General features: G+C 45.1%; 1 protein-coding gene across 4 annotated transcripts in view; it reads right to left on the bottom strand.

Annotated features, from left to right (window-relative positions):
• Nucleotides 1-16,800, bottom strand: part of PLEKHG1 (pleckstrin homology and RhoGEF domain containing G1) — a 243,528-nt gene that overhangs the window by 21,272 nt on the left and 205,456 nt on the right. For 3 of the 4 annotated variants that reach the window (XM_023206155.1, XM_023206156.3, XM_023206157.1), the window contains exons 8-13: nt 15,681-15,812; nt 10,972-11,154; nt 10,783-10,878; nt 10,525-10,611; nt 2,438-2,471; nt 867-962 (exon numbers count right to left, since the gene is read on the bottom strand). In XM_023206155.1, the coding sequence (XP_023061923.1) occupies nt 867-962; nt 2,438-2,471; nt 10,525-10,611; nt 10,783-10,878; nt 10,972-11,154; nt 15,681-15,812 (628 nt within the window). The remainder of the gene's footprint in view (nt 1-866; nt 963-2,437; nt 2,472-10,524; nt 10,612-10,782; nt 10,879-10,971; nt 11,155-15,680; nt 15,813-16,800) is intronic. The other variant, XM_023206158.1, reaches the window with a different exon arrangement.

The following is a 16,800-nucleotide window of genomic DNA, read 5'->3' as shown; positions in this document are numbered from 1 at the left end:
CCTCAGCCTCCCGAAATGCTGTGATTACAGGTGTGAGCCACTGCGCCCAGCCTTATTTGCATTTTTTGTCTCTGGCACCATGAGCTCCTTGCAAGCAGGAGTCACGTGGATTATTGATCCTTGCATTCCTATTCTTTAGCAAAGCATAAAGGGGGTAATGAATAAAGACTGCTTGAAATAAAACCCCAAACCTGTCTGAACTAAGGCAATACTTCATGGAGTCTGGTGCAGCAAATATGAATTAAAATTTTAGCTTTGGATAATCTTTTGTTTGTGTAACTCATAGGATGTGATTTTTCATTAGCAATAGCAAATACGGTTTAAGTATCTGCATGCCAGTGGTAAGACGTACAAAGCAAATTAGTTGACTGGCATGCTTGATAGTCACGGGAAATATTAAGTAGAAAAGAGGCTTTTTTTTTTTTTTTTTGAGACAGAGTCTCACTCTGTCACCCATGCTGGAGTGCAGTGGCATGATCTTGGCTCACTGCAACCTCTGTCTCCCGGGTTCAAGTGATTCTCCTGCCTCAGCCTCCTGAGTAGCTAGGATTACAGGTGCCCGCCACCAGGTCTGGCTAATTTTTATATTTTTACTGGAGATGTGGTTTCTCTATGTTGGCCAGGCTGGTTTTGAACTCCTGACCTCAGGTGATCCACCTGCCTCTGCCTCCCAAAGTGCTGGGATTACAGAGAAAAAGAGTTTTAGATCAAAAGCTTGTGAGTCCCATCTTAAGGCAGCCGCAAATGTATTCAGACCAGCAGTGAGCTGAGAAACCAGATAGAACATGCCCTTTCGTCAGACTCAAAGGGACTTTCATTTCCAGTCCCCCATTAGTATTAAATTTTTATGACAAAATCCTATTTACCAGATTTTCTTCTCAGCCGATATGGAGCAGAACCTTCTTTAGAGCCATACAGTGCTTTCGTCTCTCCCTCAGGACTGTAACAGAAGCCTGGATGATCTGTAAAGATAACCACATGCATCAGTGGGACTGCACTGTCGGGGGCTTCTCAGAAAATGGTTATGGCTAGCGTAGATTTATATGGATTTTTTATTATTATTATTTTGAGATGGAGTCTTGCTCTGTCGCCCATGCTGAAGTGCGGTGGCATGATCTTGGCTCACTGCTGACCTCTACCTCCCAAGTTCAAGTGATTCTCCTGCCTCAGCCTCCTAAGAAGCTGAGACTACAGGTGACCGCCCCCATGCCTGACTAATTTTTGTATTTTTAATAGAGACAGGGTTTCACCATGTTGGCCAGGCTGGTCTTGAACTGCTGACCTCAGGTGATCCACCCGCCTCGGCCTCCCAAAGTGCTGGGATTACAGGTGTGAGCCACCGTGCCTGGCCTATATGGATTTATTCTTCTTCATCTGACATGGATATGATCCTCCTCCCATAACTGGTGCTGTATATGTATCTCAGGGCTTTTTGTTTACATTGGGACTTGTAGGAGTCTGTTAGCTGGGATGACAAGCTTGAGCCACCACACCCAGCCTAAATAAATAAATAAATAAATAAATAAATAAATAAAATCTGAAGGCAATTTCTGCAGGCTGAAATGTTGAGGTCTAGAGAATACAGCCTAGCACTCTGCTGGGGAGTTCCAGGCATCATTTCTCAGGTCTGTTGGATGGGAGATGGGAGCCTCAGCTGCAGCGATGGTGGGAATGTGCCTGTTTCCACTTTGCTGATGCTGCTTTTCCCCCTGGGGAGTTAACAAGTGCCAGGCTGGACGGAAGGGAATCAACGTTTGCACTTGATTCCGCAAAGTAAGGTATTATGAAAGGGTTAAGTAAAAGTAGAAGTGTTTTCAGTACAAGTGTCCAGCAGACCTGATTGCAATTAAAGCCATTGTTTTCTCTTTTTATTCTATTTAATCTGAAAAATAACAAAGATGTGATAAATGCTGTTGAATAAGGTCTTATTTAATAGGAAGGACCTGGAATATTTCTTCTCTTCTGCTTTTGTAAGCCTAGAAATACACTCACGTATGTGGGGTGGTTGTGATTTTAGAATTTTCTGCTGCATCAGGGAAACCAATACTATGAAGTGATTGAGATTCTTGCAGATAATCAATATTCTGTTAGGGATGAAGTAAGAAATGCATTGTGAAGCCCTGGTTTTTGGTGGTGGTAGAGGTTGGGGGTGGGTGGGGGTAGAGTTGACCCTGGAGACATAACTGACATTTTTAGATGATGCAGAAACCCAGACTGTGGCCAGCCATCAAGGGACTCAGATAAACCTGGGAGAACCAATGTAGAAACAAGCCAATGAACTAAGAAGGGATTATACTGTCCACCCAATTTGTGAAAACACTGATTAGAAAGATACTATTTTCTAACAATTGACATTTTCTTGAACTTTAAGACAGAAAATGTGATAGATACAAATAGACAATGAAATTTCAAATTGTGTTAAGGAAATAAAACTTACGAATGGCATCCATTTCAAGGATTGCTTGCTTGGCCTGAAAGAGAGAAAGTGGGGCTGTAATTCCAATTGCTTTGTTTTTCTTTAAACTCCAAATCTCAACACAGATCTTATCCCACCTGAATAAATAGAGTTAAAAACTCGCTCTTTATTTTAAGCATTTACACATAGTTCAGGGAATTCAAGCAGATGAGCGCCCCCATGTGGGTAATGGCTGCTACACCATCAAGGCACCAGAGCTAAGACTGCACCCCCAACCCTGTGAAAGAGAACGGAGGGAGGCTGGTTCCTAAGCCTGGCTGATCATTAGCACTCATTGGCCAACTTATTAAAAATGCAGATTCTCTGCTGCGCGCAGTAGCTCACACCTGTAATCCTAGCACTTTGGGAGGCCGAGGTGGGCAGATCACAATCACAAGGTCAGGAGTTCAAGACCAACCTGGCCAATATGGTGAAATTCCGTCTCTACTAAAAATACAAATATTAGCCAGGCAAGGTGGTGGGCGCCTGTAGTCCCAGCTAATTGGGAGGCTGAGGCAGCAGAATTGCTTGAACCCAGGAAGCGGAGGTTGCAGTGAGCCGAGATTATGCCACTGCACTCTAGCTTGGGTGACAGAGCAAGACTCCATTGCAAAAAAAAAAGCAGATGCTTGCCACCCAATCCTGACCTACTGACCCAAAAGCTGAAGGCATGGAGCCTGGTATCTTTATCACCAGCCCTCACCACGACTCTGGGGCCGTGTAACTATTTTGAGTTAATTGCAAAATGGCTGCTAGAAGTTTCCTCTCATTGTTGTCTTTCTTCCTGCAGAATGCTATGTGATTATTATGAGCTAAGTCTCTCTGTTTCCCCAATTCCCTGCACCTCCCATCTCTTTTATGTGCCCCAGAATCTCCGAGTGGGACGGCCCTGAAGGACAATGTCTGTGATCCCAGCTTAGGCACTTCACCAGGTGGGTGCTCTCCCATCCCAGAGTGTGCTTCCTCAACTGGACAGTGGGATCATGGAACCTCTCTTTCAGAACAGTCATTAGGATTCAATGGTCAGCTCAACTGGTGAGTTCCACCCACCCTCGTAGGGCAGGAGTCCCCAACCCTGGAGCCACAGATTGGTACTAGTTCATGGCCTGTTAGCAACTGGGCCGTACAGCAGGAGGTGAGTGGTGGGCAAGCGAGAGAAGCTTCATCCGGATTTACAGCGGCTCCTCAAGGCTCACATTACAGCCTGAGTTCCGCCTCCTATCAGATCAGTGGCAGCATTAGATACTCATAGGAGTGTGAACCCTACTGTGAATTATGCATGCGAGGGATCTAGGTTGCAGCGTTCCTTACAAGAATCTAATGCCTGATGATCTGAGGTGGAGCTGAGGCAGTGATGCTAGCACTGGGGAGCAGATTAACGTTAGCAGAGAGGTTTGACTGCACAGAGATCATAAAAAATCAATTGCTTGCAGATTCATATCAAAACCCTGTCAGTGAGTGACAAGGGGCAATGAAGCTGCATCTGGTGGCAGGCTTTATCGTGGCAAGTGAGTCGATGTACTTCAATTGTATGGCTGCATCCGGTGGCCTTAAAAGTATGTTCGAGGCCGGGCGTGGTATCTCATGCCTGTGATCTCAGCACTTTGGGAGGCTGAGGCAGGCAGATCACGAGGTCAGGATTTCAAGACCTGCCTGATTAACATGGTGAAACCCTGTCTCTACTAAAAATATGAAAACTAGCTGGGCATGGTGGTGTGCACCTGTAACCCCAGCTACTCAGGAGGCTGAGGCAGGAGAATTGCTTGAACCCGGGGGGCAGAGGTTGCAGCACCGTTGCACTCCAGCCTAGGCAACAGAACGAGACTGCATCTCAAGAAAAAGAAAAAAAGTATGTTTGAGACAACTTCAAATGTCCGTATATTCTGGATTAAAGTCCAGGCAAATATCCTGAGATTGCCACAAAAGCACAAAAGCCTGCTTCCATTTTCAACATCCTATCTTTGTAAAGCAGGCTTTTCTGCAGTGACAGTGACCAGAATAAGATTAGAACAGACTGTACATAAACAACACACTTGGGGTGTTGCTGTCCCCCATTACCCCCAGATGGGACCGTCTAGTTGCAGGAGAACAAGCTCAGGGCTCCCACTGGATTCTACATTAGGGTGAGCTGTATAACTATTTCATTATATATTACCATATAGTAATAGAAATAAAGTGTGCAGTAAACGTAATGTGCTTTCATCATCCCAAAAGCCTTCCCCTGCCTCTGTCTGTGGAAAAATCCACAAAACCAATCCCTGGTGCCCAAAAGGTTGAAGACCACTGTCCTAGGGGATTGTAGCCTTTCTTGCCTCTTTAAAGTCATTTTCATTTTTTAAGGGTAGTATAATTTAACCTAGAAAACACTACGCTAAAAATAACTTTTAAAATAATTTTACTCTATTTTGCTACCATCTGTGATATCACAGTACAAATATTTCGGCTAAGTGGTGATCATATTTAGTGAAAAAGCGTGGGGCTGAGTCACCTTAGAGAAAACAAATGCTACAGTTTTTGTAACACTGATAGCTATCTCTCTTGTACATTCAGCGTCTGAGATTATGAGTTGAAATTAATTACAAACACAAATGTTAGCTTAGTCTCTGGGAAGTGCAATTACAGAACCATGCTAATATATAAAATGCAAAATACCTACACCTTTATTCTCAATTAATTTGGAGAAGAGTTTAATTTATTTACCACATACACTAATGGGCAATATGGCTATTTCCAAGAAGTTCCCTGGTATCTGTAGAGCTGACTTCAAGAATGTTTTTTTTTTGTCTTGACATTTAATTTTTAAAGTACTGTTTCCAGATTTTCCACTAGGTGTCAGCCAAGGACCATAATTGAATTAAAAGAACGGAAGGCAGCTGGGAGGCTGTAACTAATGAGTTTCCCACAGCTGTGTTGATATTATTAGACTGGTGATACATTTCTTGATTTTTAAAATTTCCCACTATGCATTTATTTCATAGAAATAATATAAATACATTCTGAAAACTTTAGGAAAATAAGTATCTCAAGGAAAGATGTGGAAAGTTCACTTTAATAATAATCCTGCTTAAATAGAAAATTATGATTACATTATAGTGAATAAACTATATTAAACACGTGTGTTTGAGGCTGGGTATGGTGGCTTCTGCCTGTAATCCCTGCACTTTGGGAGGCTGAGGCTGGTGGATCACTTGACGCCAGGAGTCCGAGACCAGCCTGGTCAACATGGTGAAACCTCATCTCTACTAAAAATACAAAAATTAGCCAGGTGTGGTGGTGTGCACCTGTAGTCCCAGCTACTCAGGTGGCTGAGGCACAAGAATACTTGAACCCAGAAGGCAGAGGTTGCAGTGTGCTTTTTCTTGTATGGAGACTGCGCCACCGCACTCCAGCCTGGGTGACAGAGTGAGACCCTGTCTCAAAACAAAACAAAAAAGAAAAACGTGTTTTTAATTGCCAGTGGGAACAATGTGGTTAGGATGCTCTTTGGAGCCAGACAGACCCGGGTTTGAATCCAGGCTTGGTCATGTACTAGTTATACAAACTTGGGCAGTTTATTTAATGCCTCTCAGCCTCTGTTTTTATTTTTTCTAGAATGGGAAGAGTAAGAACTACCTCATAACATATTTTGGTGAGGGTGAAATAAGAATATAAGTACTCAGCACTGTGTATGCTCAATAAGTTGTAACTGAAAAGATGTTTTTAGATAGAAGGGATCGACAACCTGGGGAGAAAGTACGATGTTATACTGACTATATTAACCATTTCAGTACCTAAAGGGAACTTCCGGGGACACACACACCTAGTGTGGAGAAAGACAGGTATGTAAGGTGGTTTCTCGTTTTGTAACTGCCTTTCAGAATCTTGTTAGCAATTTTGATTTTCCCACTAGACAGGTAAACAATAGGTAGGGCCCATCAAAGACGCTCTGCCATTGCTCAGAAGGGCGTTCTAAGGCAGCAGGCCAGCAACAAAATGACTAATCATATTATTTATTTCAATAATAAAGAAAATGCATTCCCCTCTCCGCATGAGCTCCCTTTCATCTCATAACACCCTGATGAAACGAAAACTCATGCTTAGGTCCCAGTCCACACCTATGCACATTCATTTCCTGAGGACCAAATCACTGCTGGCAGTCCTCAGAACAAGCTTCAAATGCTTGTCAAAATATACAGAGAACAAAACAGACTATCCCCTTTCTCAGAAATCTCAGCCCTTCTTATTTTCCACCCAGTTCAATTTTCATAATCATCATCCCATTGTCTGCTCCACCTGACTCCTCCCAGCCTCAGCTTGGACCATTTCACCATCCATGTGAATGATCCACCCACCACCCTCACCCTGGTTCCTTGATCACTTTATCTCTAATGACCTTTTCCTCCACTCCAGAGCAGCAACACAGAATCAGAGCCACCTTCAGAACCTGATCACACTCAAAACCGCCCCACCTCTAAGGCAGGACTCCAAAAGTCCCTTCTTCAACTACAGATTGGTGTATTTTCTTCTCTCCAACATTAAGTCCTGCTGAACCAGGCTTTATGACAATACTGCAGTCCCTCACCCCACGCTTCTGTTGCCAGCTGGTTTTCCTCTCCACTCAGCCTGATGTCATGCCCAATTACTGCAACTGCGTGCTCACTGGCACCCTCCCCACCCCCGCCCTGGGAACCTTCCCCTACCAGCTCTGCCGGTTCCCAACCCGGAGGAACCCACATGCACCAGTAGCTTCCAAGTTGCTGAGCAGATTTTGAAATGACGTCATCACACTGATTCATGGGGGCCAGCTTCAGTTGGGTCTTTGATGCCTTCCACAGATTATTCTAGTTATCTCTAGTGACTGGTCCATTTTCTTTCTTTCTTTCTTTTTTTTCTTGAGATGGAGTCTCACTGTCACTGAGGCTGGAGTGCAGTGCTGCGATCTGGGCTCACTGCAAGCTCCGCCTCCTGGGTTCACGCCATTCTCCTGCCTCAGCCTCCTGAGTAGCTGGGACTACAGGCGCCTGCTATGACGCCCGGCTAATGTTTTGTATTTTTGGTATAGATGGGGTTTCACCGTGTTGGCCAGGATGGTCTTGATCTCCTGATCTCGTGATCCGTCCGCCTCAGCCTCCCAAAGTGCTGGGATTACAGGTGTCAGCCACCGCGCCCGGCCTGGTCCATTATCTTTAGCAAGTGTTCTTCTGATCCCTTCCACTTTCCCTCAGACAGCCCTGATCTCTGCTTCACTCACCCAGCAGATGACTTTATCACCTGCATGAGTGAAATCAAACGCTTTGTCTTCCCCCAAGTCCACCTCGAAGTTCCTCTGTCTTTCATCTTTTTCTCCCTTGGCTCAAGAGAGATGCTTCCAGCCCTTTCCAAGATAAGCCCCTATTCCTGTGTGTCCCATCCTCTCCCTTCCCACCTCCCCAGGCTCCCTTCCAACAGGAAGTGAGCCACTGTCTCCTCTCCCATCTCCCTTCTCCTGCCATGCCATCCGCTCTTGGACTCAGCGTTCGACCCAGACAAGGAGTCTTGCTTTGCTCTTGCCTCTCTCTCCAAACTATCATCTTTTTTCCTTTTGTGAACTTTATATATAAAAAAGTCTATACGCATTCTGTTCCTTCTTAATCTCCCTTTTTCTTCAACCCACTGTGACCTTTCCCTTTTCTCTTAGTTGCCAAATCTAAAATCTGCTTTTCTGTTTAAATCTCCTTGACCTCAGCAGCCTTTGAGACTGTGTCTCCCCTGTCTCTGAGATGTGTTTTTTCCTTGTTAGCGCAGCGCCTCCTCCTCAGGCGTCCTCCCTGCCTCCTCTGCTACTCTTTCCATCTTTCTTTGGCTGTTCTCCAAATCCCCCCACCTGCTTGAGGATAACTTAGATGTTGGGATTCCCAAGGGTTTGTCTTTCCTTTGCATATTTTTTTGGGCCATCTTTTTAAACCTTAGGGCTTCAATTACTGCCTCTAGCAAATGTCTCCTGATCCTTACATTCCAAGACCTGAATTTCCACCTGTGGCTGCCCTTGCCCAGCAGCATGGGTGCCAGTGACAGCAGAGGGCTCCTCTCTCTCACTCCCATCTCACGGGTTCCTCTCCCTTTCTGTCTGTCTCAGAACCCACAGTACCATGCTCTCCTTCAACCCGACTCAGCCTTGACTCTCAGTGGGCAAAATCCTGCCCCTTGCCTCAGTGGCATGTTCTGCATTTGTCCCCTCTGTCGCTGTGGCTCCATGGCAGCACTGCTCAGCTCCTTTCTAGGCCATGGTGGTGGGTTACCATCTTCTCCAGCCTCCAACCTCACTCCTGCCACTTATTTATCACCCTGTCCCCAAAGTTACACTCTCAGAACACAGGACTGACCACGCCATCTCCCCTTCCTCCAAAGCCTGCAGTAATTTCCCAGTGCGAATGCATCCAGACTCCTCAGAGTGCATGCCCACAGCCCTCCAGGGGCTCCTGCCCTTCCCCTCCCTGCCCCAGCCCCTGCCTCAGCCCCTGAGAACTCAGTCCTCCCATCCCAGCACCATCTGTGCACCCTGAGCACAGTGCATTCGTTCTTTTTTTTTTTTTTTTTTTAAATGCAGGTCTCTAGGTCGGTCTGGTTTCCTTAATTCCTTTTTTCCCACTTATAAAAATATTACTAAGACTGGGAACGGTGGCTCATGCCTGTCATCCCAACACTTTGGAAATGCTGAGGCAGGCAGATCACTTGAACCCAGAAGTTTGAAACCAGCCTGGGCAAGATGATGAGACCACACCTATCTTTACCAAAAATACAAAAATTAGCTTGGCGTGGTGGCACAAGCCTGTGGTCCCAGCTACTCCGGGAGGCTGAGGTGGTTAGATCTCTTGAGCCCAGGAGGTCAAAGCGGCAGTGAGCCATGTTTGCACCACTGTGCTCCAGCCTGGGCGACAGAAGAAGATCCTGTGTTAAAAAAAAAATCTCATCCTTTAAGACCGAGGTAAAAGATGTTTTCCTTCCTCTCTCCACTTAACTGAACACTTTATTCTTCCACGGCATCTATTACGTCTTCATGGTTGGCAGACGGTTCATGGCATCCTCTTCTAAGCCCCAGAAGGAAAACCACCACCACTCCACAGAGCCCGTGACTCGTGTGAATCTTTTTTTTTTTTTCTTGAGACGGGATCTCCCTCTGTCACCCAGGCTGGAGTACAATGGCACGATCTCGGCTCATTGCAACCTCCGCCCCCTAGGTTCAAGTGATTCTCCTGCCTCAGCCTCCTGAGTAGCTGGGACTACAGGCATGTGCTACCACACCCAGCTAGTTTTTGTATTTTTAGTAGAGATGGGGATTCACCATGTTGGCCAGGCTGGTCTTGAACTCCTGACTTCAGGTGATCTGCCCACCTTTGCCTCCCAAAGTGCTAGGATTACAGGTGTGAGCCACCGCGCCTGGCCCCATGTGAATCTTTTTGATGTTAATGGCTGGTTTAGCTGAGACATAGTTCCTACATTTCCTGTCTCTCAATTTTCTTTCTTTCTTTTTTTTTTTTTTGCGACAGAGTCTTGCTGTGTCACCCAGGCTGGAGTACAGTGATGCAATCTCAGCTCACTGCAACCTCTGCCTCCTGGACCCAGGTGATCCTCCCACCTCAGCCTCCCAGAGTAGCTGGGACTACAGGTGCGTGCCATCATGCTGGGGGCTAACCTTTATATTTTATGTAGAGACGGGTGTCTCACTTTGTTGCCCAGGCTGGTCTTGAACTCTCAGGCTAAAGTGTTCCACCTGCCTTAGCCTCCCAAAGTGCTGGGATTACAGGCATGAGCCACCATGCCAACCTTTTTATTCTGAAGTTGAACATTTATCCTATCAGGATGCCTTGCTGGGACTTCATTAGTAATTAGATGATCTGATTAATGGTTGTCACTCCCAGATTCTAATTCTAAACTTTTTTTTTTTTTGACCCAGTCTCTTTGTTTTTTTTTTTTTGAGACAGTCTCATTCTGTCACCCAGTCTAGAGTGCAATGACGTGATCACGGCTCACAGTAACCTCCGCCACCCAGGTTCAAATGATTCTCTGCTCTCTCTCCCGTTTCACTGTGCATTAATTATTCAGTGTCCTACCTTAGCTGGAATCTTGGCTGCATGATTCTCCAGAATCAGTCTCTTTAGGTGCAGAACCCAGAGGCGTTTGTCTTGCTGGGATTTGGCCTGCCAAGACGAGATGCAGACAGTCAGACAACTTGATACCACCACCCACAGGACCCTCTGATGAGATGGGAAATGACCATGTGGCCAGAACGCTCTCAAAAAGCCGCCTGGTACACAGCACTCATCATTACACAAAGGGGCCTTGTGGAGAGGCCAGGGCCTGGCCGCTACCTGGACTGTGTGCTGCAGCTTGGGATTCTTGTAGTGGAAGACGCTGAAGCTGAGCGGCTCCTTCGGAATCACCTCCACGAGCATGAGGTTGCCACACTAGAGCAGAGACAGCAGAGGGGGTGAGGCACACTCAGGAGGGAATGGAACTGGGGATCTGAGTCCCTGCCCATGGCCAGCGTGCAGACCTACCAGGATGTGAGCTTTGTATGTAAACGTGTCATCTCTCTTCTTCGTGATGAGCAGCAGCTTGTCAAAGAGGAAGAGTGTCCGCTCATTCTTGGCTCGCTGGATGCGGAAGGTTCCCTCAAGCACCAGTTCCCCATAGCTGGTCAGGTCTGGCCCCTTCCAGTTAGTGAGCAAACTCTGTATCTCCTGAGAAAGGGAATGGGCCACGGCATTTAACAGGAGGCAGAAGTCAGGCACCAAGGGCTTGATGGCCCATCTGTTGAGCCTGAAGAATGGTGCCAAATCGTCCCTGACGGGGTCTAACGATCTACATGGTATCTGATGGTCTATGACATGGATCTGCATTTACAGGTGGTGTCACTTAAGGGCTAACAGAAATGAAATCAGGCTGTTAGTTGATGAGCTGCTACTTACTTATTTCCATTCCTTCATCATGCCATGCTGTGGCTCACAGCAGCCCTTACATCTTTCAAAAGCCAGGTCCAGGGGCCACCAGTATGGGACCCTCTCAGATAGGCCTCCTTCACTTGATTTTCTTTGTTTTGTTTTGTTTCCTTGAGACAAAGTCTCGCTCTGTCACCCAGGCTGGAAGGAAGTGGCGCAATCAGGGCTCACTGCAACCTCCACCTCGCCGGTTCAAGCGAGTCTCCTGCCTCAGCCTCCTGAGTAGCTGGGATTACAGGTGCCCATCACCATGCCTGGCTAAATTTTTTTATAATTTTAGTAGAGATGGGGTTTTGCCATGTTGGCCAGGTTGGTCTTCAACTCCTGACCTCAAGTGATCTGCCCACCTGGACCTCTGAAAGTGCTGGGATTACAGATGTGAGCCACTGCATCCAACCCCTTCCCTTGATTTTTCTCATCCCCTCTTCTCTGGGGAAAAAACCCTTCAGAGTTGTTGACTTGAAGACTTTCTTCTAGATACCGAAGTTCATACCACACGTAAGTAATTCAAAACTAAAGCCTATATAAATCATCCACGTCATTTTCTCAGAAATTTCTTGAGTTTAAATTTACTTACTCAGGGAAACGAAAGGAACCTTTCTTTGCCCCTAACTTATGTTTCAGTACTTTTTTTGTTAAAATTTTAAAATTTTATGGGTTCACAGTAGGTGTATATATTTATGGGGTACATGAGATATTTTGACAGGCATACAATGCATAATAAACACATCAGGGTAAATGGTCCTCCGTCACCTCCAGCATTTATCATTTCTTTGTGTTATGAACATTCTGATTACACTTTGTTATTTTATAAGTTATTGTTGACTGTAATACCCCTGTTGTACTATCAAATACTAGATCTTATTCAACATTTTTTTTTTTTTTGAGACAGAGCCTCGCTCTGTTGTCCAGGCTGGAGTGCAGTGACGCAATCTTGGCTCACTGCAACCTCTGTCTCTTGGGTTCAAGTGATTCTCCTGCCTCAGCCTCTCAAGTAGCTGGGATTACAGGCACCCACTACCATGCCTGGCTAATTTTTGTATTTTTAGAAGAGATGGGGTTTCACTATGTTGGCCAGGCTGGTCCCAGACTCCCAACCTTGGGTGATCTGCCTGCCTCAGCCTCCTAAACTGCTGGGATTACAGGTGTGAGCCACCGCATCTGGCCTAGATCTTATTGTCTCTAAGTAAAGTTTTGTATTCATTAACCACCCCCACTTGCCCCACTCCCCGTTTTAGTGCTTTTAATGGAAATTGATAAATATAAACTAATAACATGACTTTGACTTTTCTGTGGAATTTATTGTATATCAATATCAGTGTTTTTAAAGGAAGTTGATTTTATTATTTTGAAAAACAAAAACAGTCACAAGCACCATTTAATTAAGGAACCCACAAGACAACAAAAACTTTACTGGTTGAAAACAGAAATGAACAGAAATGGAGTATTAGTTTGAGCCAGAGTCTGATTCAGTAATGACTTCAGAATGTCAAGCAGCTTCACAGAATATGAAAAACCAGCCATTTAGACATTTCTGAATACAGCAGTCCCCCTTATCTGCAGGGGATATGTTCCAAGACCCCCAGTGGATTCTCGGAACTGGGGATAGTGTCGACCCCTAAATATACTATGTTTTCCTTACAAATACATACCTATGATAAAGTTTAATTTATAAATTAGGCATAAGATATTAACAACAATAACTGATAATAAATTAGAATAATTATAACAATATGTCAGCATCACTGCTCCGTTTGGGGGCATTATGAAGAGAATAAGGTTGACTTGAACACAAGCATTGCAAAACAAGACAGTCGATCTGATAACCAAGCCAGCTGCTGAGTGACTAACAGGTGAGTGGCCGTAGGCAGTGTGATTGGACAAAGGGGTGATTCATGTCCTAGGTGGGAGGGAGAAGGGCAGCATGAGATTCCATCACGCTACTCAGAATGGTACACAATTTAAAATTTACAGATTATTTCCAGAATTTTCCATGTAAATTTTTTCTTTTTTGAGATGGAGTCTTGCCCTGTTTCCCAGGCTAGAGTGCAGTGATGTGATCTCAGCTCCCTGCAACCCTGTGTCCCGGGTTCCAGCGATTCTCCCACCTCAGCCTCCCAAGTAGCTGGGGTTACAGGTGTGTGCAACCATGCCCGGCTAATTTTTTGTAGTTTTCTTTTTTCTTTCTTTTTTTTTTTTTGAGACAGAGTCTCGCTCTGTCACTCAGGCTGCAGTGCAATGGCACGATCTCAGCTTACTGCAACCTCCACCTCCTGGGTTCAAGCAATTCTCCTGCCTCAGCCTCCCAAGTAGCTGGGATTATAGGCATGTGCCACCACGCCCAGCTAATCTTTTATAGTTTTAGTAGAGACAGGGTTTCACCATGTTGCCTGGCTGGACTTGAACTCCTGATATCAAGAAATCCACCTGCCTCGGCCTCCCAAAGTGCAGGGCTTACAGGTGTGAGCCATCACTCCTGGCCCTCATTTAAAATGTTCTAACCTTGGTTGACCACAGGCAAATGAAACTGCCGGAAGTGAAACTGCGGATCAGGGGGACGACTGTATTCAATGGATTCTGATATTATGTCTGCAAAACACTTGTATGATAAAGCATTAAACTTTTGTTGCCGTTGCCAAAAAAAAAAACAACAGCAGCCCGGAAGATGGGAATGTCATCTTCCTCCGATTTTTGATAGTCAATGACATCACACCACACTCTGGCTGCCTATACCTGAAGCCTACAGAGTTTGTTCTGACTTATGAGCCAAATAAGGTATCCCTTTTTCTCGAGTTAGGCAAGGCCACTCTGTATAGTGTGGAGTCACTTTGGGCTTTTCTGTCTCACTCTAGGGACAGCCAGGAGCCTGGAACTGGCCTCTGGGCCCACGCAGCCTCTTGTTTTGTTTTTCATAGTGCATCTATTGAAGTCCCCAGGGCATGCTCACTGGCCCAACATCTGTCAAAAGTTTCTTAAGATTTAGGGCTCAAAATGTTTGTGCTGGATAGGCCTTTAGCAAACTTCTCTGTCTTATTTTAAAAATGAGGAAACTGTAGGGCGTGGTGGCTCACGCCTGTAATCCCAGCACTTCGGGAGGCTGAGGCAGGTGGATCATCAGAGGTTAGGAGTTCAAGACAAGCCTGGTCAACCTGGTGAAACACCATCTCTACTAAAAACAGAAAATTAGCCGGGCGTGGTGGTATGCCCCTGTAATCCCAACTACTAGGGGCAGGAGGATCGCTTGAACTCGGGAGCCGAAGGTTGCACTGAACTGAGATTGTGCCACTGCGTTCCAGCCTGGGCAACAGGAGTGAAACTTCATCTCCAAAAACAAAAAAAAAAAAAAAAAGGAAACTAAAATGACATGCTGGAGGGTCACATCCCAAGTGACTGTAAAGGAGCTGGTTCAGCCTTGGCTCCCCCTCCTCTGTGTCCCCTGCCTATGACCACCCACACACCACCTCATGATTTTGCAGGAACTGGTGGCAGAGGAATAAAGGCTTAACAAGTGTTTACATAGTTTACGGAAAGTTGCTTTAAACAAGAATTACTAAATTTGCAATTCATAGAAGTAGAAGACTCAAAATTTTAACTTAGATCATCAAAGGGGCTATAAGCAAACAATTAGCTTAAAAGTTATAATGTTGGCTGGGTGTGGTGGCTCATGCCTGCAATCCCAGCACTTTGGGAGGCTGAGGTGGGCACATCAGCTGAGGTCGGGAGTTCGAGACCAGCCTGACCAACATGGAGAAACCCCGTCTCTACTAAAAATACAAAATTGGTGGCTCACGCCTGTAATCCCAGCACTTTGGGAGGCTGAGGCGGGTGGATCACCTGAGGTCAGGAAATCGAGACCAGCCTGACCAACATAGAGAAACCCCATCTCTACTAAAAATACAAAATAAGCCAGGCATGCCTATAATTTCAGCTACTCGGGAGGCTAGGGCAGAGTAATTGCTTGAACGCTGGAGGCAGAGGTTGTGGTGAGCTGAGATTGTGCCATTGCACTCCAGTCTGGGCAACAAGAGCGAAACTCCATCTCAGAAAAAAAAAAAAAAAAAAAAAAAGAAAGTTATAATGTCACTTTCTCTTAAATAGCCATACTAGACAATGGTCAGTATTACTGATGTCCTGAACTTTTTTCAGGGAGAACTACACTGAAGACCGTGAGCGTAGTGCAGTACTTGCACAGTCTTAATATTTTATTGGGAAAACAGTCAGTCAGTACACCTGCAACCCTGCCGGGCACCGACACCTCGCAGGCCCACCTGTAACCGGACCGCGTGCTCATGTTTCCGCTTCATGTCATTGATGTGCCAGGCGACTCGCTGCATTGTGTCTATAGCATCAAGCACCACATCATAGCCTTCTGTGTCCTTATCAAGGTGATTTTCTATTTCCTTAAACAAAAAAGAACAATTTTTTTCCCATTTTTTTCATACAGCCAGTGAAACAAATGCCACCTCTATGATTAGTTCCTTATATTTTATTTTTACTTATTTATTTACACACTACCAGCTGGGTGTGGTGGCTCACGCCTATAATCCCAGCACTTCGGGAGGCCGAGATGGGTGGATCACCTGAGGTTGGGAGTTCGAGACCAGCCTGGCCAACACGGTGAAACCCTGTCTCTCCTAAAAATACAAAAATAAGCTGGGCATGGTGGCGCATGCCTGTACTTCCAGCTACTTTGGAGGCTGAAGCAGAACAATCACTTGAACCTGGGAGACAGAGGTTGCAGTGAGCCAAGATTGGGCCACTGCAATCCAGCCTGGGTGACAGAGTGAGAGTCTGCCTTAAAATAAATAAATAATTAATTAATTGATAAAATATTTACAGACTACCATCATTCTTTAAGATTTTGAGGCTGGAAATACCTGCAACAAAATGGTACGATAAGGAGAAAAAAAAAAAAAAGGGATAGGAAAGATAAAACTGGAATAGAATTCCAGGATAAACATGATAAAATACAACATGCATGTAGCCCATTGAGTATCACAGTGATATTACAGTTATTATAACAGATGTGGGAATTCATTTTATAGCTGTAGAGTTCTGAGCTTCCTGGTGGCCAATGTTAAACAGTTCTCAGTAATATAGTTCTCACTCTTACAAGATAAAATGCATACTTATTTTTTCCCTTATTTATTTAGGAAGCAAAATGTTTCATACAGGACCTTAATATTTAACAGACTCAAAAATATAGTGAAAACTATCTTTACAAAACGATCTCTATAGCAAGTAGGCATTTTAGCACATTTTCCTACAGACAAGGTTTTAAAGGCCAAATGAAGTGGACTAAAGACAATCCTTCAGAGTGTTGAGAAGGATCTCATGGTTTCAGCACTCAATTCTCTGATGGTCAGAAGTATGTTACATTAGCAATCA

The sequence above is a fragment of the Piliocolobus tephrosceles genome, chromosome 5 (assembly GCF_002776525.5).
Source record: "Piliocolobus tephrosceles isolate RC106 chromosome 5, ASM277652v3, whole genome shotgun sequence".
Classification (NCBI taxonomy): Eukaryota; Metazoa; Chordata; class Mammalia; order Primates; family Cercopithecidae; genus Piliocolobus; species Piliocolobus tephrosceles.
This window is presented reverse-complemented; position numbering and strand designations above follow the sequence as displayed.